The sequence below is a fragment of the Sander lucioperca genome, chromosome 18 (genome assembly GCF_008315115.2).
Source record: "Sander lucioperca isolate FBNREF2018 chromosome 18, SLUC_FBN_1.2, whole genome shotgun sequence".
NCBI classification, from domain to species: Eukaryota; Metazoa; Chordata; class Actinopteri; order Perciformes; family Percidae; genus Sander; species Sander lucioperca.
The window spans coordinates 12,626,499-12,654,102 of NC_050190.1; the positions used below are offsets into that span (position 1 = coordinate 12,626,499).

Below are 27,604 nucleotides of genomic sequence, written 5' to 3' on the forward strand. Positions count from 1 at the left end.
TCGTAAAAGTGATGTGAACAAATATCACTGTTTTATGTGGATTAATGTTCTAAATAAAGTTATTACACGTTTCTAGTGCACAAAATGACCCAACTGAGAACAAATGAATTCCATATTATCAAACCAATTTATTTTGAGGATGCCCAAGTTGACCACTTATTTATGCACCTTTTGAGGTGACAATAGAAAAATAGATTCAGTGAAACTAAATGTAACTTAATATCAATCTAGAAACATGTTTTCTATGATGCCATACAAGTACAAAGTACCTGTTATAACTCAACACAAGCAATCACACATTTCAGATGGTTCAATTTCAAAAAGGTGCTAAATAATACTATGTACACAAAATGAGCTACATGTAATTTCAAAGGACTATTTGATGCAGGCTGGTAAGCTGGTAGAAAACAGCTTGCATAGACATCAAAGTCACTTTTCCAATAAAAGCCCAGCCGCAGGCAGGGGAAGGCACTGACTTCTCTACAGCAAAAAGCAAAACAAGGACTTTTATTCAATGGAACATTGTCCTGGAAAATAAAACAACTATCCAACATGAACATGGGGAGGAATCTGGAGTTTAGCATTTTTTCCTCATGAAGCAACCTAAATGGAAAAATGATTTTTCTGCTTGGCAACTTCATCACTGCTAAGCAGAGAGCTAATATCTTCAGATCCTCTACATATTCCTGTTACTTTAAAAGTAAAAGGAAAATGGGGGGGAAAAAAAACAAAAACATCTCTACAAACATGGTAATCCACACCACCTACAACACTGAACAGACTGCCCTAATGCATAACATTTAAGAAGAAAATAGATTCTGAGACACAGTCTTTGTTTTATACCACACATTCTTAGTGAGATTTCATGACAAAGACAAGTACACAGTGTTGTCCACTACAGTAAAAACTCAAACCTTCAACAACCACTAAAATGTGATAGAAACCATTAAGAAATTTGTCAGAACACGTGACGCTCAACTCATTATATACAATTTCCATTGGAGATATGAGCCAGCAATCGCCAACTTTTCTTCAATACAAGATTCCTTTTGTTTGAAATTCATTTGTTTGTTTTCCCTTCAGCTAATAGAAGGGACAGGTTAGCTAACAGGTGGCTCCTACAGTGCAAAGATACTCTCGTGTGAGGTTGTATGCCAGCTGTTGGCTGTAACAGGCTTTTATGTGTGTACTTGCATGGTGCTGGAGCTACGGCTGCTGCGGCTCTTAAACAGTATATTTAACAGTATCAACACTAACTGTGCAGGTCCACAATTTCCCATGAGGTGGCATGATGGAGGCCTGATGTATAAACATGGTTTTAACATTTGTGTAAAGGGGTATTTAATGTGTCTGTAGTGAACAGTCAAATAAGCAATTAACAGGGGTTGCGATATAATGACATCATACTTAACTGAATAAAGGTAGGTAAAACTGAATATTCCAAGCACTGGTTAAGGCTTTAGATTTGATTACTTGATGCTATTGGATTAAACAGAACAAGCGGCTCTAGCACACTGACCACTGGACTCTGTGCCAAAGACTGGTTAAATCATCTGACTCTGATATGTACAAACAGACCTGCCTAAAGATGGGAGTATACAGTACTGAGATTGTCTAAACATCTGCGTGTATGAAAGTTATCCACACACACACACACACACACACACACACACAAAAACCAACAAACCTCCAGGATTCCATTTCATCACTGCATGTCAGTTGCCATGGCACCCCTATATTATCCACTGTATCTCAGTAATGCCTGCTTGTGATCCTCCTGCCCCCCTCCACCCTCTCTGAAAACACCAGGCTCCTGCCTCCAAGCTAGACACTGGCTGTGATAGGTAAAGCCTAACACAATTATCAGACTGGTTTACAGGACAATGACGAGCTCTGATGACCTACTTCCTGTCGGATCCAATTCCTGCTTTGTGTGACCAAGCCTTAGCCCATTACTCATCAGCACTGCAGCACCAGAGCCAGGAGGGGACAACTAGTCAAGTGGGTTGCTATAGGCATGCTACAGGAGGAAATGGAAATACAAGTAATGTGAGGAAAAATAATACAGCCAGCCGCATTTACATATGATTTTATCACAATACTCTCTACCCCAGACTGTGTACCATTGCTGGCTTGTGTAAATTGAGATTCCGATCGTGCCATCTACCCCATTCTATGCTGAAAATAATCGAGACAACAGGGCCTTTGAAAATAGTTTTTGTTAAACCATTGGTTTATAACTGAGCTACATCTAGTGTTGTGGCCTCCTCGTGCAGGACTCACACAGCATAGAGCTAACCTCTTTCTTTACAATCAAACTCAAGACAAATCCATTCTAGTAAAGCCTGAGTCATCCTCTAAACCAGCAGGACTAGGTAGGCTTGCAGAGATCGATTACAAGCATTGACAATTAACCTATAGCTCTTACTCATTCCATACTCTGACTGTGTGATGGATAGCACAGTGTGATAGAGGTAGGACAAAAGGACAGATCCTATAAATAGCAACCATCGACCACTCTTTCCCCTGCTTCTCGCGCACGCAGGCACACACGCACGCATACACACACACACACAAACACACAAACACACGCAGGCACACATTTAGTGCTTTGCCATCCATTGTGATGGACAGCCACTTATCACAATTTCCCTTTTCTTAACTCAACCCCTGGTCCTCAAGTGGGGTTAAAGTGCAGATTTCTTATAAGGGTAGTCAGGCTTGCTGGGTGACCTGCGGTCTCTGGCGATCTCCTCGCTGACACTGTTCCTGTGAGGCTGCTGGAGGGAACCCGGGCCCAATGATTCTCCAGCTAGAACCATCTCCTCCGGGGCATCTCTAGTTCCTGTGTGCCTCTCCTCATAGCTGTCCATGTTCCCACTGGGAGACCGTAAATGGCCCAAGCCATGAGTCAGGTCTGTCTCATTTGATCGCCCCCTTGGGATGTGTCCCATCCTAGGCTGCACCCCAGAGGGGCTGGCAAGGACTCCATCATGCCTCTGAGAGGTCATACTGAGGACATCCAGGCGTAGCGGGTCTGGGGCAGTCCGTCCCTGTGGGCGGCCCTGGGACTGAGAGTCAGAAATGTAGGGGGGAGGATAAGAGCTGGAGGGGGTGCAGCTGTGGCTGTAGAGGTCTGGTCCTGCAAAGGAGGGCAGAGGGTGAGTGGAGGTTGGGGTTGCAGGTCGGCAGGAGAAGTCATACAGGTCAGGGAACTCGGCTTGAGCCTCCAGCTTTGGTTCAGGAGCATGTCTCTTGCAGGAGTGGCCATGTCCAGGACCGTGACCATGGCTGTGGCGGGCAGAAGGGCAGGGTCCATGGGGCAGATGGTGGCCTGAGGGGCCCATTGGGCTGTGAGGGCCTTCCCTGTCCATCTCTGCCATGTGCTGCTCCCTCAGGGACATGACCGAGACTCCCAGTGCAATGTCAGGCATGAACTCCCTCATAACAGGCTCCATGCTCATCTGCATTGGAAAACAGATAAAAATGTGTGATGTTACCTGACAATTGAGCAACTCATTCATGATCCCAAGCACAAATCCTTAAGCCACATTTGAATAAACAAAATCGTAGCACAAGGACTCTAGGAGATGACACACACACACTCACCGCTTGCTGGTCTGAAAGAAAAGCTCGGCCCATAGCCTGCGGGTTGGTGCAGTCTGGGGGCTGAGGCCTGGGCACAGAGGAGTAGTCTGAGCTGCCATGCTTAGCGGCTGCATGGCGCTGGATCAGGGTGCGGTTGCAGGGATAGGAGAAGGAACGGGTAGGGGTTGGCATGGGCACACGAGGACGCCAGGCACCCTTGAGCTGAGCATGGCTGGGTGTGGCAGGGGGGTGGTATGGGGGAGGTGGAGGAGGTAGGGGAGGGTGGAAGCCCACTACGCCTTCCAGCTCTGTGAACATGCTATCCATGGCTGGGCTGCTGTTTACCCGACACCGACCCACCTGGCGCAGAGCCAGAATTGGACTCTCATCTCCAAACCGTTCATCAGGGAAGAACTTATATGGGTTCTGAAAATACAAAAAAACAAACAAAATAGGAGCTATAGAAATCTATATCCATTGTGGTGCTGACAAAGCAAACCCTACTTTAAGATTTTCCTTACGATTTATCTGCCTGGTGTTGTTTAAGGTCTGTGTCTGCTGCATTACTGAGATCTTTCTGTGTCCTCAGCCTTAGCATCACCGTTAGTATCCCAGCCTTAGCCATCTCATCCCCCTCTAACCCTTGGGGACAAACTCTGCTTTCTACTAACCTGCAGTAGCTCAGTGGCTCCGTCTGCCAGACCGAACTCCCTCAGCACCCGGAGCTGCAGCTCATAGCTGACGGTGGCTCCTTCACCACAGTTGAGGGCATAAGCTCTCTGGACCTGCTCTGTGTGTCTCAGTTCCTGCAGCCGCCGGATCATCTCCTTTACCACAGACAGCTGAGGCACTGAAAGATGCACACAATACAAACACATACACTGATGGATGTTTCACTTTTTGATACTAGCTTCATGTTCAAGTTTGGTGACATGAGCGCCAGTTTCTGTTATCATCTGGTCACTACTCAACAATTTTCTTACCTGGAATTTCATTAGCCACAACCGATGGAGCTGTGGTTGCATTGCTTGCCATTTGCTGGTGGTTGATCATGTGACAGCACTGAGGCACAGCGTTGTTGACCATGTAGAGTGTGTCTGGGACGTTAGACATGCGCACTAATCGCAAACGCACCAGGTCTGTCTGCTCCACCATCATTTCATCAAGCACAGACTACGGGGCAGGTAGATGAGAGAGGGCAAGTTAGACCAGAACGTCAAAGAAATAAAACCCCTCTGTGGATTACACCTCTCTTAACTCAAGGACACAGAGGTTTTGCAAATTAGTTTCACTTGATTGACACTTCCTCTAATAATGACTCTCTCTGGTCTAGGGGAATGTTCATAAATATTCATGGCCCTGGGAAGCCCTATAAGTTATGAGGAAAAGTGTGCAAATGGACATAAATGAATTTCAGTCAAAATGATGCAGGCAGTTATTAAATATGGTGAGTATGCATCGCAACAACTGGGCATTAATGACTTTAGCGCATTTGAGCTATGAACAGGTCCACAAATTTTCCCAAGGCACTTAATGGTTAGGCTGTCCTCTTCACCGAACCTCTACACTCTTTGATGATCCCTATAAGGGGACACAAATGGAGGCCCCATTAATCAGAAGTGAATGAGCCTTACCTTAGCCTCCTCCACATAAGGAGAGAAGAGGCGGGGACGCACATAGATTCCAGCGCTCTTCTGCCGTAACCAGGCATTGGCTTTTCCCCCCTCAGCTGTGGGCAGCATGTCTGAAGGTGGGGTACTTATCAAACCCCGTTTAAGCTGTGTACAGGGGTGAAGAATGTGGATCAATGCTCAGTTTATGAAAGTCACAATGACTAAGTTGTAGGGCTGGACGATTAATTGAAAAGTAATCAAAACTGAAATTCAGAACCTCTAACCGACGTAATTTTCCCATGTCGGTTATTTCGTTTTTTAAATCCTGTTAATACTTTCCCCACTGTGCGTTTTATGTACCTGTAAAAACAAAACATACTACCACGTGTGTAGTCACGTGACTCCACCCTGTCTAGTCTGCAGCATGGAAGCATGATGGAGAACTCAAACACCGAGTCTACTGAGCAACAGGAGAAGCTTGTACAAAAGAAAAACGCAGTGTCCGCCATTTGGACACATTTTGGCTTCATTAAAGACGACTCTAAAGTTTAAGAACTCTAAACTTTTGACATGACATTATTTAAAATAATTTATTTTATTTGCAGAAAATGCAAGTTATTTTCTACTTTTTTACAAAAACTTGCATTTTAAAAACTAATATGTAACTTTATTTGCAATATGTTTTTATTTTAAGCAATGTCTGCTTTGATTTCAATTGTTGGAAATATTCAATAAATATTCTTTTATGGTTTCCTTCACTTCCTTCCTTCCTTTTCCTTTTATTGTCCAGATTATTCATGTGGATTTATTTCTTTTTTGTTATTTGATCATCCTGAGGCCTGTACTATGAATCAAGATCAACATGCCCTGGATTTATTTGTTACCCGGCTTCACCTAATCTAACAACCGCGGTCCTGTATAAGCTGTGTCACGACGGTGGTTAACAACTAGTTCAATCAGCCCAGGGTTTCCCAATCCAGCAACGCGCGCGTTCACATAAAAGAGGCGGTGTTTGCACAGCATGACCAATCGCAAACATCTACCAGAGACGCATATTTTACATAAGAAGAGCAAATTATAATTCTACATAAACATGAAGAACACTGACACGGTTTTACAGGCAAAAAGCAATACAGTCGCTGCTTCCTAAAACAGGAAGGAAAGCTGGCAAAAAAAATAGCCAACGCTGTAAATGTGTAAATCACAACGCTTATCAATATCACTTCCCCATCAGTCAGGCACAAGATCTGACCATAATTACACTTGTACTTTCCATAAACTGTCGTTGCTTTAGCCTATTATTTCAGTTGCAACCCTGGCAGTGAGTAAGCGATCGTGAGAGCAAATTCATTCAAACCGATGTGTGGCATTGGCAACACACGGCTCAAGAAGCCGACAAATAGCCTATACGTAATTCTCTGCGCTGAAAATCTATATATTTCATAAAGATACCCATCAGGGAATGTTAACGGGACTGTCGGTCTCTAAATGTTTTAACTTTTATGAGCGAACCTCTCTCCGCACACAGAGCTCCACCGGATCTTCTAAGAACGGTGACGCCATTATCAATCGGGTACTGAATGGTCAGTTGGCAGTGCTTTTACATCGGTTTATCTCTAATCTCCAACATAACCTGCTCCCGAGCAGGTTATGTGTTCAGCATAAGTTACCACGGCGATTGAACCCGGTAACAAGTGATCCACCGTCGTGATACAGAAAACCCTGGGTTGAAACTGAAGTTACCTCGTTAACGCCAAATCTTGCTTCATAGTACAGGCCTCTGTTCATGATGTATGTGTATGTTGTGTGTGATATCTGTAAGCTACTGGGACCTTGAATTTCCCCTTGGGGATCGATCAATCAATCAATCAATCAATCAATCAATCAATCAATCAATCAATCAAGTAAGTAAGTAAGTAAGTAAGTAAGTAAGTAAGTAAGTAAGTAAGTAAGTAAGTAAGTAAGTAAGTAAGTAAGTAAGTATGTATGTATGTATGTATGTAAGTAAGTAAGTAAGTAAGTAAGTATGTATGTATGTATGTATGTATGTATGTATCTATCTATCTACTTTAAAATCACAAATATATGCCCTCTTTAATTAGAAAAAAAGAAACCTTGTCAGTGAATCAAAAAAAAAGAAAAGTATCGTTCATTAATCGTAATAGGGGCAAAATCAATCGTGACATTGACTTTAGGTCATATCGTCCAGCCCCACTCAGGTGCAAACCCATAAACACACAGCAGCTGAGAAAAGGCAGACAAGGAGTAGGCCTACTGACAGCGTCAGCAAGGACGTCACTGTTGGGAGGTAAGATGTGCTCAGTTCGGATGAAGGGCAGGAGGGGAGACAGGATCTCTTTTAGCTCCTCCACATCCAGGTCTCTCCTTTTTACTCCCCTCTTGTTTACACTGTGTGCTGTGCCGCTCAACAGGTTGGGCTCTGGGTAAATGAGGACAGGAACAGCCATTAGCAGCTTTTAATATAATGCATATAACCGTGACCGCTTTTAAGTCAACCTGCTGGCTATTTTTCACATTGTTCAGGCAAGTTCATGTGACAAATTATGGATAAATATTGCATTGCCTGCTGTGTGGTTCAATTTCCTAAAGCAGGTTGCTAGTCCATACAATATGATCACTAATAACCCTGACCATAAATCCTACATAAGACAATTGCTTACTAAGTCAGCGCACACAATGACATGACCAATCACTATGAGGCCATTTCCTTTTTTTAGGGTAAAGTTTGGTTCCTTTTTGTAATGCTTTTAAATGTATTTTGGAGGCTCTGTAAGTGGGTAATTTCCTCAGAGCCATTAGGGGGGCTGCTCAGAGGGTAATTATAGAGTGTATTATCTTACCCCTGTCTGCCATCCTCTTAATAAGCTGCTGCTCGCCCCACTTCACAACATACTTGAGAATGTCCTGTTCACTCGCCTGTAAACGAGACCAAGGTACAGAGAAATAGAGAGACACAGAGATATAGGGCAGGGAGAAATAAAGACATAAAAGTATTATTAGGACAAGGTTATATATTTTTGAGAACAAAACTGGGAAGCTGTTAAATGAGAATAAGTTCAAAATGCAATATGTTCAGGCAGTGTCCCAGCAAAGCACATGCCTCATTGGCTTGCTTGTGTAGTTGGATTTCAACACTTCACCTCAACCATCTGGTCTAATGCCCGTGTAGCTTGGCAGTGCAGATGACAGCCCAGTTTTGATTAGGTTCTTGTTTTTAAGGCATTTCATTTCCCTCAAGGGAATGGTGTTACTAAAGTCGTCATAGTGTCGTCAGTGTGTGTGTGTGTGTATAGTGTGTGAGTGACAGGTATTGTGTTAATGCATCTCTGTGTATGCTTTTACTGTATTTTCACCAAGTCATTGTGAACACCCATTACTGAAACTTCACGCTAGAAAATGCATCTTCCAAACTGTGAGATGTCATAGAGGGTGACAACTATGGAATCAAATAACAGATTGATAGGTTATGTTCGGTTTCCTTACCTGTAAGTAGTCAGACTGAATTGCGCAGAGAAGGTGCTCCTTGCTAAGCTCGTAGAGAACATCTGAGGTGACAACTTGACTGAATTCCTCGCAGAGGAAGTGCATGGCCTGTCTATGGACCCACTTGGAGCCATACGGCTGGGAGCTCCACTTCAGGATGGGAACGAGTGAGTCCAGAGACAGGCTTTCCACAACAATGTCCTCACAGCCTGGGAGAGCCAAAGAGATAGTTAAGCAATTTAAACTTTGATATTCAATTCATCTTTATGGGCACAAATGTATCATATTCCAAGTACAGTAATAGATTCAGTACAGATATTTAATACAGCAATACCAGAGCTATCCCGAATACCATTTTTTGTGCTTCTAAGGTTCGGTACTAATCAACAGCAAATATTCAACTTCGGTGGGGGGGGACTCTGCAATGGGAGTGTCACTTAAATGGTGTGACGTCCTGTTGTGTTATTTAACCCCCCAATGTAGCACAAGTAGAATTTATATTTCACAATTATTGTTTTCCGTCAGATTGTTTATAAAGAGTTTATAAATCTAAACATTTCCGACTGCACTTGAAGGCAGCATCATTTCACGGAGAAAGAGCGAAAGAAAAGAGACAGAGCGACTGTGCTTTGTTGTTGCAGAAAACAGTCAGCTGTTACACAAACTCCTGGGCAGTTCAGTGCTTGTGTTTCGTTTTTTACCCTCAGGGTTTTAAACCTTCCTTGTGGCAGCAATAGAGTGGATGTTTCCTGTTTACTGTACGGAATTCTCACACCACCTCAAAAAGGACTGACAAGTCTAATTGTCGGTTACATGACTAGCCACTACAGTGTGACGTCGGGTTGCGTTTCTCCAAAAGTTGAATCTGTATCAACTTTATTACAGTATTAAAAGGGAAATAAAAAAATGAATATTCCAATCCCAAAATTGAATACCTACCCAATGAACGAATATCGGAAAGTCGAATACTTGGATCCAGTCCTAAGCAATATAATACTTAACAAAAGCTAAAGAAAAAGAAAAAGAAATACAATAGAGAATGATTTAACTAAAAGATTATTAGAATATAAATGCTATTTCTGCAGCCACTGCAACAGTAGTTTTGACTCGTACTCAGTGACCCAGGGAGTCTCCCTCTACTAGCCCCCACATCCTCCTTGCTGCGTTTCCCAAATCAGAGCACATACCAGAACAGCAGGCAGTGGTTTAACTCTGTAATACACCAACCCACATAAATGCCTTTGATACCTTGATGTGTTTCAGTCTCAAGCTGCCTTCTCTTAGCCGTGATAAGTAAACGCAGCAACCTGAGGAAATGTGCTGCCGGTGCACGGGCGCGCACACACACTTTGCAATTGTGTATAAAGTGTGCATAAATCAAAAATGCATTAAAAAGCCACAGAAGGCTTAGGGAATAATGTACCTGATGCTCTAGCTATTTAAAAAAAAAAAAAGAGCTAAGTTTTGAAAATTCTGCCTACGCTGGCACTTAAACTCACACATATTCTAAGAGGGATCCATTTAGGCATCGATTTAGGCAGAATGAAATCCCCTAAAATACACTCAGATTAACATATGATTGGCTAGGTCAAGCTATTTATGCCAAACCCCAACAGGCCAAAACTTCAGTGGCTCTTATTCTCAGCCTCTCTCTGATCAATAACGTTTAATACGAAACGGACATCCATGGAGAATAAAGCCGGACTGACTGACGTCCAGTTAGAGCTGCTCTAAACTGAAACACAAGCTTGCCAACTTTCTCATTTCAGGCCATCCTGTCTATCAGCTCATAGTTGGGCCAGTAGCAAGCAACGCTCCTCTGGGAAACGCTTATCTTAGAGTAGAAGATCTAAGCTGCCTTTCTGCCCCCAAACCATCACTTTGAACATACACTCTGGGAAACTAGACACCAGACGTTAGAGTGATGGCCCCAGCAAAGCTTTTGCTTTTGAATCTGAGGCTTCATATCTGTCCAAGCACAACTCACACATTTTTAAGATGAACACATACACACATGTAAGCAATAATGTACATGCACATACACGTACATGCATGGACACACAAACCTATGATGCACTTCACCTTTTGGGCGTCGTTAGTCGTAATTGCAAGTTAGCTAAATGCAAAGCAGACACCCACAGTGTTTCAAAATGAAGGGTGGGAATCCTGCATCGTTGAGAAGACAGGTGAAGTTGAAATGTGAACCCAGGTACTTTGGCTTTTTTATCTACTATAAACAGACTGGAAGAGGGAATGAACATCTGTGCCTCCGTCTCTACCACTCGTCCCTGTGCTGCTGTCTGTCTTCTAGAAAGTGCTTTTGCTCACGTCAGTCTTTCACCTTTGCATCTTTGCCCTCTCCAAAAAGCAGACGCACACACAAAGGCAGACAATTCCCCACTTGGGACCAGTGGCCCAGGAAAGCAAACAGCACTGCTCTGTGTTAGCCCATTAGAATTCACAGCGACAGCCAGTCTTTTAATACGCAGCACTTTTATTATGAGCTGGAGATTAGAATCAGCATTATATCTAATACTTACCCGCCTCCCCTTCTCTCCACGGGTGGTACACCACATTCACTGGAGCTTAGCCGACTGACAAGAATATCAACACAACAGCAGGAGCAGCAACAGCCAGCTCTACACTACACAAGCTTGGAGGACGTATGCATTTTGTCTTGCTGTTATTATTTGGAGCTCCTTGTTTATGGAGCGCATGGTCTCCAAAGCCACTTAAATCATCAACAGCACTCAATGGCCTGTAAACAAGCCTGCGGATGTAAATCATGTCTGATAATCACTCAAGGACTGGGACTTCAGTCAACACACTCCAAACACAAGATAGTTCACTAAAAGCACTGGTCAGTCAGTGAGCGAGGAGAGAGAGAGGAAGTACCACAGTGCACAAGCTTAAACCACACCAACTGGCTATCATCTCTGTGGTGCACTTGAAAAATTAATAAGGCTTTTAATATTGGTTTCTATTTGAGTGAGATGGAGTCATAAAGGGATACACATCTTGAGAATTAATAAGGATGAATGACAGAGCTCAACTGCTCCACAAAAACCTCCATGGGCCAAAACTTCACACAGCCGGAGGGTAGCAGTCGAGGAGCACACGAGGGGGAAGACTGTGTGACAGATGAGAGAGCTCGCTCCAAATGAAATCCCTGACATAAGCCTCTCTGCTGCCTCATGAAGAGACATGGCAGCTACTCAAGTCTCAAGCGGTGGGATGGACACAGACAAATTTCTCATTTCATAATCAACTCACAGATGCCATGAGGATATGACACCTGGAGTTTGTATGATTTTATTTTTTTTAATTAAATGTTAGAGGCATGAAATAGAGATCTCCAAAAGGGTAATAACAGGACATTGCAAAATAGATAGAGAGGGGACTTGAATAAAATAACACCAGGTCAACCTCAACCATCTCACCACATTCCACACTGAGGTTTCATGGGAACTGATTAGAGCGGTGCAGCACTGTGGGAGAGGGAGGAGAGGGGATAAAAATACCCTCGAGTAGGGGTTTGTTGAGAGGGGGGATGGGAAGGAAGAGGAGGTGATGGTGTGTGGGGATGACACCATTTGGCTGCTCATCGGCTTAAGCTGCCAGAGTGACCCTGAGAGCGACACTAAAGCTCGAGGGTGGGAGGTGGTGTCTAACCAGCTGTGTGTATGGTGTTAGTGTACAGTGCTATTGAGATCACTGTATGTCTTAAAAGGTGATTGCTGAATTGACTGTATTGACTGAGGGGCCAAGAATCAGCTGCCCACAATTAATCCTGTGCTTTTGAAAGGTTTTATACAAGCATGTTGTAGAGTGCACTGTGTCCCAGACACATTAAGACACTTAAAAAAAAAAACTTGTCCATGCTTTTATCTTCAGTAGACTGGACTATTGTAACGGTGTCTTTACAGGGTTCCCTAAAAAAAAAAAATCAATCAGACAGCTGCAGCTGATTCAGAACGCTGCTGCTGCTCGAGTCCTCACTAAGACCAAGAAAGTGGATCACATCACTCCAGTTCTGAAGTCTTTACACTGGCTTCCAGTGCCTCAAAGAATTGATTTCAAAATACTTTTGCTGGTTTATAAATCCCTAAATGGTTTAGGGCCCTCTCAGGTCCTCTGGGACAGGTCTGCTTTATGTCCCCAGAGTCAGAACTAAACAGGGGGAAGCAGCGTTCAGTTTTTATGCTCCACATATCTGGAACAAACTCCCAGAAAACTGCAGGTCCGCCGCAACTCTCAGTTCTTTTAAATCAAGGCTGAAGATCTTTCTTTTTGATGTTGCCTTTCTTTAAATAATTGTTCATTTCTTATACTGAAGTTGCATTGTTGAAACTGTATGACAATCTATATAAGCATATGAAGAGAATTAAAAAGTAAGACCGGTGGGACCGGCCCGTTCTGGGAACGGCAAGGATTGCGGGTGGATTACGTGTATAGTGCAACGGCTTACATTGTCCCGTACTAGCAGCCTAAAAGCTAATATTTTATCTGCTTTTATTGCTGTTTTTAACTGCTCTTTAATGTTTAACTTCTTATACTGCACTGTAACTTTTATTTTCGTGTTTTATCTGTTTTGAATTTTGTAATTGTTTTTATGTAAAGCACTTTGAATTGCCCTGTTGCTGAAATGTGCTATACAAATAAAGCTGCCTTGCCTTGCCTTATGTTGTTCATATAGTTTCCTCTTGGAAACCGTTTTTCGGCTTAAATAGTCACACATCCAAACATATTAGGATTACGTAATGTATCAAATTTGTATCAATATTGCAGGGTGAATTTGCACAAAACGACGCAATATCTGCTTACTGATGAACCTATACTTTTGTAGTGGATTCAAACCAAGTTTTATAAATCCATGTGTTAGCAAAGCATACACAGAGGCTGTGTATGTTGTGTGTCTGCAGCTACTTCACAGCTTCACGGCTTTTACTGTAAAACAGCATCAATGAAGTGTTTGAGTATATAGAGTGCATTTTGAATATTATTGTTAACTTGGTGTTTAATGCATCTCATATCACCATTTCAATATTTGACTAACTATTTCCCATCATCGTGTCTCTATGAAAGATAAGATGGTTATAAGATATGATAACAGTGTTGAGTCATACAACCTCTCTGGATCCACACAGTCCTGACAGACAGGCCAAATGCAGTATATTTTGTGTGCATTTGAAATAGACTGCTACAAGTATTGCGTATTGCATATTGCAAAGGCTATTCCGATTGGAGAGGAGCTTTGTTACGTGTGTTAGAAACTAGACCGCGCTCAGACATGCCACTCTGGAGGAAGTGAGAGTGACAAAGAGACTGGCTCATGTCAAACCATGGCTTTAACCTTTGGCATGTTACTGGGGTCACTCTGAGACAGTGGCAGGAGTAAAAAAGACAGATAGACCAGTGACGAAGTAGACGACCAGCGACGAAATGGCGATAGAGGCTCAGATGCGCTGCATGTATCAGACAGTAAGCTGTCTGCCCCTGGAGACACAGACAAACCCTTCAGACTATATCAATCTGTTACTGGCAGCCGCAGCTCTAACACCCATCACAGTCAGCCAAGCTGTTTAACACTAGCCTGGTCTGCACAGCCATATTGCACATATGCCAACATATGCATAATGTAGTTTTTAGGAAACAGTGGAAAATTATTACAATGAGTGTGAGACACATATGAACGCATGGAGGGAGATATTAAAGTAGACCTGAGTCTTGCGACACATTAATTCACAAAGAAGATTCCAACTCCTATTATTTAATCCACAGAGACCGACACTATGACAGTCCAGACTGAGAAATTAACTTTGAAATTGACGATTAAGGCTATTCAACTACATTATCAGTTTAAAACAATTTGTTCAAGCTGAGACCTCAGCAATACTGAGACTCATTTAGTCAGTGGACACATTATTGTTAAAGGTCCCATGGCATGAAAATTTCACTTTATGAGGTTTTTTAACATTAATATGAGTTCCCCTAGCCTGCCTATGGTCCCCCAGTGGCTTGAAATGGCGATAGGTGTAAACCGAGCCCTGGGTATCCTGCTCTGCCTTTGAGAAAATGAAAGCTCAGATGGGCTGATCTAGAATCTTCTCCTTATGAGGTCATAAGGAGGAAGGTTCCCTCCCCTTTCTCTGCTTTGCCCGCCCAGAGAATTTGGCCCACCCATGAGAAAGAGAGAGACATCATGGCTTGAAAACAAGCAAAGTGGCAGTTGGTCAAGGCCACACTCCCACCCTCCACCTTGCCCCCCCCTCTCTCCTCCTCAATAGCATTTAAAGCTACAGACACAGCAATGGCACATCCTAAATAAAGCTCATTGTGGGACTGGCTCTAGTGGCTGTAATTCTGCACCAAGGCTGAATTTCGGGAAAGAGACTTCAGATACAGTATTAGGGGACCACTAAGGCCTATATAAAAGCATCCAAAAAGCAGAAAGAAATTAAATCAAACTAAATTGTGTGGAGCAAGTAGAGTTGGAGAATTAGGACTGAATTATGAATTTCTTATTTTCCTAAATTTAATAAAATGACAAGCACAAGCTACAATTACTGAAACAAAAGTGCAACCAAAAGTCCAGTATATTTAAGTTGTAATATAACAGGACAAACATATCACAAGTGAGCCAACATGAGAGAGGAACTATGCACTGATGCATCAAATATATCATCACATTTATGATCAAAGGTCAATCTGGTAATATGTCTTTATAAAGATTTAAGGTAATATTGCCCATATTCACAAGCACCACTAAGTATGGACAACGTGGTTGTAATCCTGTAAACCCTGTCTACAGAGAACAAATCCTTTCTTTTTATCTTGTCACGTACTGTTGATTTGTGTGTATGTGCGTTGTAAATGTTTGTGATTATGACTTACCTTGAGCCAGCATACTGAACTCCAAGAACAGAGCGATGTGGTACAGCTCCATGGCCTCCTCTGTGCGTGTGCTGGCTCCACGGCCCCCAGACACCAGTGCTTGCACCTCGCCGAGGCTGCCCGCTGAGGGACTGCCCCGCAGCACCAGCCCAAGCTCCACCGCATCTGTGTACATGCAGTGGAGAATAACTTGCACATATTTCCGTGGGATGATAGACTCATCCAGCACTATGCGGGTGGGTGTCTGTAATGTGCGCTCTGTCATTTCCTCTCCTGTGCGGATGCGCCTTTGCAAAAGGTTCCTAAAGAAAGGAGAACGTGCCGAGAGGATAGCTTTATGAGCCCTAAGGTCCTCATCTGGGGTCCCAGGGCCCCCGGAGCCCATTGTTGGTGCAGCAGCCCCAGCACCTCGCTCATTACAGCTCTCTATCATCTCAGAGTCTGAGGAGAAGCTGAGCAGAGCGTCATAGTAACACATGTAGTCAAACAGGCCCTTCATATCAGCCTCCAGGGAGTTGGGTGTACCAAACTCCTCACTGAGTTGTACCAGTACATCCACGTTCTGCAGCCTGGTATCCTCCGCCCCACCCACCCCAAACTCCCCAGTGTACAAGTAGTGAAGCAGGGCAGAGAACATGGGCACATCAATGCCAGCTGTCTCAATGTCCATGAGAACCTCTGCTCCATAGCCAGGGGATGACGACAGCAGAGTCTTGAAAAAGGGGCAGCGGGCAGCCAGGATGGCCCGGTGAGCTGGGAAGCAAGTACCTTGGAAGATGAGGTCCACATCAGTGCAGTACTTATGCTGGTAGAGGGCTGCCAGATCCCGCTGCAAGCTGGGTGCCTCAGCACGTGCCAGGCTGGCCTGAAAGCTTAGCTCCTTGAGCGCTGCTGTGCCCTCATATTCCTCCACCAGGGCATTTGTGTCACGGACGTCCCAACCTGACAAAAGCTCCCGCATCTGCCGCGCATGATCTGCTGAGCGGCTGGACTTCCTCCTTTTGATGAACCTCCGTTTGAGGGTCGCCAGACCAAGGCTCTTCTTCTTCCTGTCTGTGGGCCGCTCATGGCCGTGCTCCAGGCTGTATAGCTTAGACTCCCAGCCATATCCCTGCTGAGAGTAGGATGAGGTCCCTGAAATGAGCACACAATGCAGGTTAGCTTCATAACAATTGTAGTTTGTGTTTAAACAAACTAAAATCATATACTGGATATAAAGTAAGAAACCTCTTCTCCTATATTAAAAATCTATGACAGTTTTTCCTAGATATTTCCTCAAAAATATTGTTCTGGTGAGACATTGATTTCATAACCCCAACACCAGTTTACTCGAGGCCAGACTGCTAGAAACACAATCTGTCTCTAGCACCCCTGTGGTGAGGCCAGCTCCATTAGGCCAAACACACACTACCCTGACCCAGCTACCAAAGCATTTGGCTCCAGTTCAACAGCAGAAAAAAAAACAGACAGAATCCCTTTATTCTGTTTTGTTTCAGACTAAACTATGGTTCATCACAGACTAAGAACCAATTAGCTCATAGAAGACTTTGTCCTGCTTTGTACTTCTCAATGAACCCAATCAATTACACTAAATAGCATTCATCTTTGGCTTGAGAGACAGGACTCGTACATCAGAGGAAGCTCTGCCAAGGAGATCCTCTCTTGCTGCCCTTCTCTAACCATCCATCAGTGTGACCCAAATAGTAATCATTCTAACACTGTGAATCATCTGTGGCCCAGGCCAGCTCAACCAAGCAACTACAGAGCTCAGAGTGAACCTCATAGGTCTCAGGGGCTACAGAGATAATTTGTCTCCTTAAACAATACTTTCACTTTTAAGAAGAACTATACAAAAAAAATCAGAGCCAATGTCATTTAGAAAGTGAAATAAATTATGTTTTTGAGGACAGATTTATTTAAATTAATCTCTAAAGCTGTTCTGCAAACCCTCTGGCACTGAAGGTTGCAGGGAAAGATTTAAGGACCATTAACCAGAAAGACTCCAATGGTTGATCATTTAGGAGTATAAGTTAGGACTGGGCGATAAGGAGAAAATCGGATATCACGATATTCTTGACCAAATACCTCAATGTCGATATTGCGACGATATTGTAGAGTTGACAATTGGTGCTTTCACAAAATATTTTCACAATTAGATTTTAGATAAATAATGATCAATAATGTGGATATAATGACTGAGTGGTTAAGGGCAAATAATAGAACAGCTAGAACAGTCTGGTAAGTTCAGAAAATGACATCACATGACTGTAATGCAGACTTTAAAACCAGGAAAAGACAACACTTATGCCACATTACGATATTACGATATCCAAAATCTAAGACGATATCTAGTCTCATATCACAATATTGATATAATACCAATATATTGCCCAGCCCTAGTATAACTGATGTCTTACAACCAATCACAAATGCTACTTATTATAAGTAATATAGCAGGCATGAAAATGGGTCAGGAGTGAAAAAGGTGAGAAGGATATTACCCCTCTAGGGGGGTCCGGGGAAGAAAATTTTAAATATTCCATATTTTAAAGCATCAATCTGATGCATTTTGAGATGCATTTCTTGCCAACCAACAGTGTAATATTTCAGTATGCACTCATTAAAGTTAATTTGACTGGCAAAACAGTTAAAGTCCTTCTGACATTACACAATAATAAAAGTCATAATTTTTAAAAACTAAACAGTTTTGGATCAATTTTTACTTCTTCCAACCATATGTTAAATAAAGAGTACACATTTACATATTGCAATAATATCATAATCCTACAATGAATCATTGTGAAAACTAAACTTTACTACTTTGGCCAGGTCATCATCAAAAAAAGAGAATTAGTACATTCATGATTTTGTCCATGTTGATATTAGCTGCTTTATTTACATTTATTAAAAATGTCGCATTGTTTATCTTTTCATATAGCTAGACGTCTAAACTCTGGGACGTAAATACCTGCCATGCTAATTCCAAACAGACAGCGTCAGGGCAGTTTGGGCTTCAGATCGCTTTTACACAGTGGCCATCGTTAATGACAAATCATGTTCCTCTGCCTCCGTTTGTATCACGTAGCGGTAGCTGTCGTTGCCGGTAACTTACTCGTATGACAGAGTGCACGGACCGAAGCTTTGTGACTAGCATCTAATGACTAGCAATAACTTTCTTACCGCTGCTGCCGTACAGTATCTTCCTTGAACATGCGCTGCAGAAGCAAGCACCCGGCTCCCTCAATTTGAGGCACCAAGTGCTAAACAGCTTCCCGTCTCCACCTAGCCGCGTTACCACGGAGACCACACCGGCACCGCACTCTCACATTTCGGCAAAGACCCGCCCTACTTTGCATCTGATTGGCTAGAACTCGTTTCATTGGTAGGTGGAAGTTCGATGATTGGACTTTTTAATTTATTTATTTTTCTAAAATAGTCATATGCCAGAAATCGGGAACCAGCCCCGAATTTCGCCGAAAGGTGAGTGATTTTCATGTCTGATATAGAGTGACCTCATACACCTGTGTGCATAAAAGTAACACACACACAAAGCTACTATACAACCTATATGTCAGACTCTTTTTTAATGCATGCATGCAAACAGACAAATAAGCTAGCTGTAGTGCAGCAATGTTCTCTGACAATGACATCAACACTGCTGAAATTGGAACAGAAGCAAAGGTCTCTCAGACTGTAGCTGCCATGTCATTCAGTAGAAAAAAGTAACAGTGTAACAAGCAGCCTATATCTGGCCACAGGGACAAAAACCATGACACCTAGCTCCTATCCGGTCTGATAGCCAGCAGCCTTGCTGAGAGTGATACTTTTTGACAGCAGAATACTTCATGTGATTTTGGTTAACCACCCACGTTTGACACAAGTGTCTTTCTATATCTGCCTCTTATAATACATCATAAAACCCTTATGGCAGGGTAATGTAGATACATTGCTTTTTAGTGCATTTGTGTCTGAATCAATGGCCCAGTTCAAGAGCTCTCATGCACAAATACATTTACCTCTTGCACCATTAGTTGTAATGGAAGCAGGTTAATGTAATTTAAAGTGCGAGTTTGGCCATGCTAGACCCCCCCGTTGTGTGTTTGTAACATGGGTGCACAGTGCCAAAGTGGGTTCAGGACTATAGTTTTAACACTTCACTTCAGAAGAGAGTGGCCAATCATGTTTTCCACTAACAGTTCATCTCTAACAGACATTTTAGCATTTGCTGACTGAAAATCATCTATCAGAGCAGACTTTGTGTCAACTGTGCAACCGATCACAACGCTCTAAATTAACCACAGATAAAATACCTACCTATAAAAGTCTGCTGTGCCTGTGCATTTCCCCCTATGCGTGGGGAGCATGAGTGTGGATAGCTGGATCCATTGGCACCCATCCTCACTTGTCTTCACTTCCTATTTGGGGGTCCCCCCTCTTGCTGAGTCATTCTGCTCAGACAATGTATTCCTCTCAATCCTTAGTCGTGGGTCAGGCACGGATCCTCTGAAGCATCCTCAGAGCCCCAGGCCGAGCCTGCCATACCTGGAGGGAGGAAGATTATAGAGCACAGGAAGAACAGTAAGAGAGAGGTTTAAGTCAAATAGTAATTGCTTTTAAATGTTGTGGACTAACATCTCACAAGAATTGCAACATGATGAGTTTGGAATGTTTGGACGTTGTCAAAAAGATAATGAACGGCAAGGGGGGTGAATGTTAAGGAAGCTGAACAGAGAGATATCTATTACTATCTATCACACTGTTTCAGCCACACTGATTTCAGTGCAATCATGAATCATAGCTGCCTTGGCAATTTTACAGGGCTGAAATGCTAAAAATTGTGATGAGAAGGCTTTTTTAGAGTGACAGTCTCCAACTGTGTTCAGGCTTCTACCTATAATCTTAAATGGTGACTGAGGTCAACAGCCCTCAGGAAACTCTGATTGGCAGTCAACAACAAATCTAATGCAGATGTATGTGATTTTCAGAGGAAGGTACAACCCTCTCTGCCTTTGCCCATCTTGTCCATTTCAGTAGCTTCAACATTTGTATTCTAATGAATAATTTGGATGTGTTTTCCAGTACCGTGTATATCTACGCAGAGTACAACTACACAGCAATTTCAGTGACAATTCATTGACCAAGGTCATATCAATTCGAGCCAAGAAGCTCAGTATTACATTCTCATTTAATTACTATTGAACTATCTCTAAGCTAGTTTTCAAACTTTGGATCTCTATTCAGTTCATGTCAGTACAGTCAGACTGAGCACAGCATCATAGCTGTGATGACTTTTGGTTGTTCAGTGAAACTTCAGTGCTTCACAGCAGTGTTGACGGGAAATTTCATGAGTGAATGCAATCTAAGTGCATTATCTGACATAAGGAAGGTCAATATGACAGATATAGTATAAGACGATACAACTGTGTCTACAGTCAGAGATTTTGCCATGCCATTTATACAGTCAGAGATTTTGCCATGCCATTTATACAGTGGTAGCTTTCTCATTAATACTTCTAGTAGTATTGAGCCATTGTGGGTAATGTTGCATATTGGCTTTTTATATGATTTTTGCATCAATGGGAAAGAAGATTTTGATTCGTTAGGTATTCAATTAATTGGATAAGCCAAAAACAGACATTGCTTTCTGGTTATTTTGTCTATTAACATGCAGACAAAATATGCCTTTTTCCACATTTCCACATTTTGACAGTTTACAGTAGGAAAAGCACAGGAGTAAATCATTAAAAATAAAAGATGACTGAATTCCATTTTGCTGCTTCAGTTTCAGGGTTCTGGTATATAGCATGCTGGCTCAGAATTGTCACCCGTCATGGCTTACTGGGACACTTGAATACAACAGAGCCATCGTTAATGTTAGTAGTAACACTAGCACTTTTCCTGCCATGACAAGTCAAAACGTCTTCTTTGAAAAATGCCTTTTGAAAGCCTAATATGACACTAATTCTACAGGACAAAAGATTTGATTATTTAGGTGGTTGTTCATTTCTATGGTTCGGTCACCTAAACATAATTTAAAAGACAGATAATGCTGTGCGACAGAAGCGAGTTACTAAATAGCTCCATACAGCCATTTAACCTCAGCCTATTCTGGCCAGCCATGGCACCAGTGAAGGCGCTCTCAGTAACTTCTTTTCCCGCTCTCTCCTTTGTACTGTCACTGGCTACAATCTAACAGAAAACAGGGCACCTCATTAATTAGGCACACTCTTAACCTTGTGTTGTCTTCAGGTCAAATTTGACACGTTTTCAAAGTTTCTTTGTCGGAAATATGTGCTGCCATTCAAAATAATAAAGTGGTTTCAAAACAGTATCCTGACTAAAACATTGACATATATACCAGTCAGTGATAATCCATCAACATATATTCATCTGATCTTCACTAAAGTGAAAACAATTCATAATTTCGGTTTACTTTACTCCAAAATGAGGTATAATTTCATGTACAGTATTGAGGTTTATTGACCATACATTCCAGAAATAAGTGTAAAACTACTGGTAATGAGTTGGAATGAAGTTGGCTAGAAGGTGCAAAATAGAAATTGGGTAATCATTTATACTTTATGCCTTTTAAAAAGGCAAAACAGACCAGGTCAATTTTGATGGAGGACAACAAGTGCATGGTTGACAGAAAGACAGCACAAGGGTTAACTCATCAGGCTATTAATTACAAACTGAGTATATCTAGGATAATTTCAACCAGCATGTACATTGAAGATCAAAAGTATTTTGATTATTTTCCAAAACCATAAGAACAACTTCTCAATTTTCCATGGCACTTACATCTTGGGTAACTTTGCATAAATATACCCAAATGTGCCCTTTTATAAACATTTTTAAGAGACTTGGAAATGTAATTCTCATTGCTCTTGACTTTAAATAACTCAATATAAAAACGTCGTATGTATGCATTTCATCTCGTTGTGTCCCGTTTTATGCAAGACTAGATGGAGGACTGGAGTGTGATGGGAGATCTGTTTTATCTCAGCCTGCTAGTTTTTCCTGCCTACCATACTAATAAATCATTGTGTCTGCCCCTGTAGAGCAGCACTCCACAGCCTCCCAAGGGTTCAATGGAAAACCAAAGCCTCTTACTCCACACAAATAGTCACACTGCAGCAGCCCAATAAAAATGTTGGTTGATCTTTATTTCATTAGACTGCTTTAAATAAGCTCCATCTTCACAGGGAATTCATTTGGACAAAATTAGAAATTGAATTTGAATATATAGGAGAGAGGAGGAAGCCCTTGAGATATATACTGTCTTGTTTACAAAAGGGGGTGGGGGGTCCTCAAATTTAGCACAGCAGAGGCAGAATAAAACAAAGCATCCAACACATCAATTGCACAATACACTCACTCCCAGATAGGCAGACTCACAGCATTAACTCATTCAAATGAGTGAACCAAATTTAACTTCAGCTGCAGTGCAGAATTCTAAAAGCATTATTTAGGACAGCTATTTTCTTGAGACCTGAGTCACACTGTTCAATAGACGCATATCTGTCATAATCTCTCTGATGTTGAACATTAAGACACGTTCCTGCAGTTTAGACTGAAACAGTGTGCTGCTCTGTTGTGCTCAGGCTGGGAGCAGAGGAGGGCAGTGCCACAGACGGGGGGGGGGGGGCAGACGCCGGCCGAGCTGGACTATATGTCCCTAATAAGAGATGACAGGAGACACTCCCTGCCCCCACCTATCTCTCTACATACACACTCAGACATACATACACACCCTTTCAAACTGCTCACCTTGCTACACTCACTTGGATCATTTTATTTGATTCAAATCGGCCACTTGCAATGGTTTAAAAGACAGAACCACAGCCTCCCACAGAACATTACCATACAAAACTGCTTGGCACGAGAACAGGACCGATGTATTATTTAAATGTGAGTCAAGGCACTTTATTAATCATTTATGTGGATTTTCTCATCATGGCTAGAGAAAAAGGAAATGGTAGGTGGATCTCATTTCCAGTCCGCAACCCCAAATTTCAGGAGCCCATTTATTTCCAAGCAGGCTTTTGCATGACAAGACTTCAACAATCAAAAGTGATGTGAAGAATTACTTGGGCAGTGTAGCAGATGATTGAGAAATTTATATCTCTTGCCTTTTAGGTAATTGTATGCATAACGGTTTATAAAAACTCACATTGCTTTGCTCAAATGGCACAAAAACACCTAGGTGCTGTGTTCTCCATTGGTCCCACTGTGAATCGTATGAATTAAATGATAAAATCACCACCTTTTGAAATTAATCTTTGTTAGGCTCAATGACACAGGCCCTAATCTTCTGAAGAGGAGCAATCACTGTGCCAGTATCGCAGTCGGGCCCAAATGAAAGGGCAGCAACTGAAATACATCCCCCAGGAACACTTTCCTGTCTAAAATTACATGGTAGCTGCAAAGTGCTCTAAATGTGTCAAAGCTCTCAAATACACAGCTCATCATTTAATTTCTTCAACAGGGATTTTTTTTTATTAGTCCATTGCTGGCATGTTATTATCTCATGAAGCCCCGTCACACTGATCCCAGAAGAAGGGTAGATACATTATTCTTGACTCGCATACAACGAAAAAGAAAGATGCAGGCCTTGTCCAATTAATATAAAAATACAATCCAATTATGCAAACTAATCCCTTGTTATAATTTCAGTTCATAATAACTTTTGATGGATATAACTAAACACATTTTACTGACAAGCTAAAAAAGAAAAAGCTGTTAAATGACCTGTGTGGAGAGTTGGACATTATGTGCTTTGCTAAACAAAAATATCGCTTCAGACTGTTCGACTCTTTGGAATTTGATACAATCAGAGGTGCTCTAAAAAAGGGACATAATAAGCAATGCAGCGGTGAGAAGAAACCAGACTTTTGACAGAGTGACCTCCATTGTACTGATGTGTTTGCAAAGATCTCACAGTAAGATGTGCAAGTGGAATATGGACCGCAGGTCAGAAAACAGAATGAATTATACCCTCTGAAATAATAATTATGTCATATTTTGTCTGAAATAATGGCTGGAGAGATAAAACTCAGTGGCTGAGCAGGCTGCTGTGTTTTTGCCAATCAGGTCAATCAGTATAACAGTTAATCAGGCAATTCGACTGATTACAGACTCTGCCAGGAGAGCTACAGGAAACTACAGGAATCAGAACAGGCTAGAAACAGCCTGACAGACAGAAATGACAGACACAGATAGAGGAAACAAAAGTCTCCACAATGATGACTCATGGTGGGCAGCCTCTGGATTAGACCATCAACCAACAATATGAACCGTAGTGCTGCCTGCATATTTAGCATTTCATGGACTATGTTGTCAGCTGATCATATTTTTTTTGCTCTGGATGCCACCATACACAAACAAAAACGTGGGTATCACACATAATGTTTCATCAGCATCAACAAGTTCTTTTCTTTTAGAACGGATGAATGACACGCTCTAGGTCAGTTTACAAAACAACCAAACATGGCCATCTTTTCAATAAAGAAATGTTAAGTGTGCAAACACTAATGACTATACAAACACAGCCTGGCAGTCAACCGCCAGAGAATGAATGGCAGTCCAGGAAACAATAAGTGCTAATTTTAAGTGAGTTGTCAATGCTCCTTGTTGAGTTCTCCATCCAACAGGCCAGAGTAAACAGCATTCAGGCCAAAATCCAGCTCATTCAGTGACTCTGTGGCAAGTACTTGGAGGCTCACAGCCTTTCATGCAAGTCATGGACTTCTGAGCATGTAACTCCAATAATTACATGTCATTATACTGCCCTGGAGCACTGACACAAATACTTCACCTGGTGAAATGACAAACCAAAATGCTGAAGAGCGCAGTCAGTGAATACACCTTTTCCAAATGAAAAGACATATACACACAGGTTGTATTTCAGAGGAAGGCTGGGTGTACAGAATGCTAAATCTAACCAGAATTTCAGTGAGATTACCACATGATTATCACAGTGTGCATATGGACAAAACGGTGGTGCCAACAAATACCATATACACTGTTAAAGAAACCACTTAAAAATATTCTTTGGGTGGGTTGGGCAAATAATAAACTGTGAACAAAGGGGATACCTATTGCTGATCACTAAATATATAATGTTACTGGATATGATTTGACTACTGAAAAAAATATTGTATGACTTCGATATACCAATAAACCACAAGTAACCACAAGTAACATTAGGCTATAGATTGCAAAATATGACAGGCCATATTGTTGCCATAGCACAACCTATCAACAACTATCTGACACAGGGGCAATAAACAGCAACATGTAACCTTAGGTTGATCAGCAAAGTTAAAATGCACATTCATCCCGAACTTTTCTATCGATCTAGCCTCGCAAAAACGGAAGAAGTGTTCCCCTCTATAACCACTGTATAAAGAAATCAATCATTTGCAATGGCTTTGTTAGCCTTACGTTTACGCGGAGCTATTGTTGCTCTTTGGGCTATTGGTGGGCTATCGCTGCTCAGCGGAAGCCTTGGTTAAAAGTGCTTGTAAGAGCAAAAACCAAGTGGGTCGTTTGTCTCAGCTGATTAAAATGAGAAGTAATGTCCAAATATTTCGCGACAGCCTAGCGAGGGGAGTCATATTCATCACAGCCCTGTAATTAGTAGCATTTCCTATGAGGCTAGGGTAAGCTATCTCTGCTCTGTCGCTTTGACTTTACGGTACCCCTCGGAAACAGCAATATACTTCAAGCAGGATGCAATGCAACTGTTGAAAGGCGAGCGTTCAAAAATATTTACCAGAAAGTGGAGAGCTTTGGGGGCATTATTTTTCTTCGTATCACCTTGTAGTTTAGACAGTACTCCGACCCAAGTTGTCCCTGGCAGAGAGAGAGAAAAAAAATGCAGCTCAACACCTTCTTTTTCCAACTCTGCTCATTACGCACGGCTCGACGTCAACGTCCACATTTGATCTCTAATATGCGATAATTTCCACTTGCATCGACTTTCCAAGCGAATTTCTAGCATTTACCTCGACCAAAAACTACACCAAAACCGTTTTTATTCTCGGTTCAGTATTTTCCCATAGTAGCACAACGCCTTGCTGGGTGGTTGTTATGGCCTATCCCAACGCTAACCATTTCAAAATAGCCAGATTAAGAAGCAGCGCTTCCGGTTATGACTTTCAAAATAAAGAAACTTAATATTAAGATTTGTGCATTTGTACAATAAAATATAGTTTCAATAAACGCCGTTTCAATCGCATGTTCGGTATTATACCTTGAAAAGTAATTTCAACAAAGAGCTGTGGAAATTCATGAACATATCCGTCATATAGATAAGGTAAGCATGCCCAGCGCCTATGTCACGCTTTTAATTTAGAGGCGAATTCATCTTTTTTCCTGTTTTTTGCTTAGCTTGATAGATTCTTAATGCTGTACGCCGACTGATCAAGAGGCCCGTTAGTACTACGAGCAGCTTGTGCAATAACACATTTGCGAGTGCCCTCTAGTGGTTTGATTTTGGCAGTGGGCCCTAATAACCAATCGGAGTAGTGAGTAGTACAGAAGTGAATCGTTATGATCGAAATGTAGGGGTAGTTGAATGAAAACATCATTCCCCAACATCCTATATATTTGTTATTATTATTTATTAACTTATATCTATTTTATAGAGGTTTGTCTACGTGGGATTACGTAAACTATAACACGAAACTACGCCATGGGAATTTATGTCAAAGTTTGAAACCATCTAATCTACGTAGGCTACCATATGCAGCTGGGTGAACCCACACTGTACAAATTGGTTTATTGTAATGCCCTCTGATTGAAGTTCTTTTGGCCTCCTGTTGAGGGCGACACAATACATGTAATGTAGTTTAAACGTCTTTGGCACATACTGTATAGTATGGCTTTTCGTTTTAATCATAATTTATGGACTCAGAGGTCATTTTTGCAGTTTTGCTATAAACAGGATCCCCAATTTGTATACATTCTAAAGCCCCGTAAGACGTCATAATAACACAAGA

General features: G+C 42.0%; 1 protein-coding gene across 3 annotated transcripts; it reads right to left on the reverse strand.

Moving 5' to 3' along the window:
- Nucleotides 1–104: 104 nt before the first annotated feature.
- btbd7 (BTB (POZ) domain containing 7) lies at nucleotides 105–26,730 on the reverse strand. 3 transcript variants are annotated; one of them, XM_031278811.2, is made up of 12 exons: nucleotides 26,609–26,728; nucleotides 26,377–26,456; nucleotides 19,914–20,141; nucleotides 15,600–16,733; nucleotides 8,706–8,914; nucleotides 8,063–8,138; nucleotides 7,481–7,641; nucleotides 5,223–5,366; nucleotides 4,572–4,761; nucleotides 4,260–4,438; nucleotides 3,610–4,014; nucleotides 105–3,464 (listed from the first exon to the last, which is right to left on the reverse strand). In XM_031278811.2, exons 3-12 carry the CDS (start codon nucleotides 19,993–19,995, stop codon nucleotides 2,688–2,690), a joined length of 3,357 nt encoding a protein of 1,118 aa, XP_031134671.1. In that variant the 5' UTR covers nucleotides 19,996–20,141; nucleotides 26,377–26,456; nucleotides 26,609–26,728; the 3' UTR covers nucleotides 105–2,687. The 3 variants fall into 3 exon arrangements, with proteins under 3 accessions (XP_031134671.1, XP_031134672.1, XP_031134670.1); XM_031278812.2 differs by having other exon boundaries at nucleotides 26,421–26,730; XM_031278810.2 differs by having other exon boundaries at nucleotides 26,377–26,730.
- Nucleotides 26,731–27,604: the final 874 nt, after the last annotated feature.

Excerpts from the sequence above, each read along its gene's own strand:
- btbd7 (XM_031278812.2), bottom strand. The coding sequence starts at position 19,995 with ATGGGTGCCAATGGATCCAGCTATCCACACTCATGCTCCCCACGCATA. Across the intron at positions 4,015-4,259 it reads GAGCCACTGAGCTACTGCAG|AACCCATATAAGTTCTTCCC; the intron begins GTTAGTAGAAAG and ends TTGTATTTTCAG. Across the intron at positions 3,465-3,609 it reads TTCTTTCAGACCAGCAAGCG|ATGAGCATGGAGCCTGTTAT; the intron begins GTGAGTGTGTGT and ends TTTCCAATGCAG.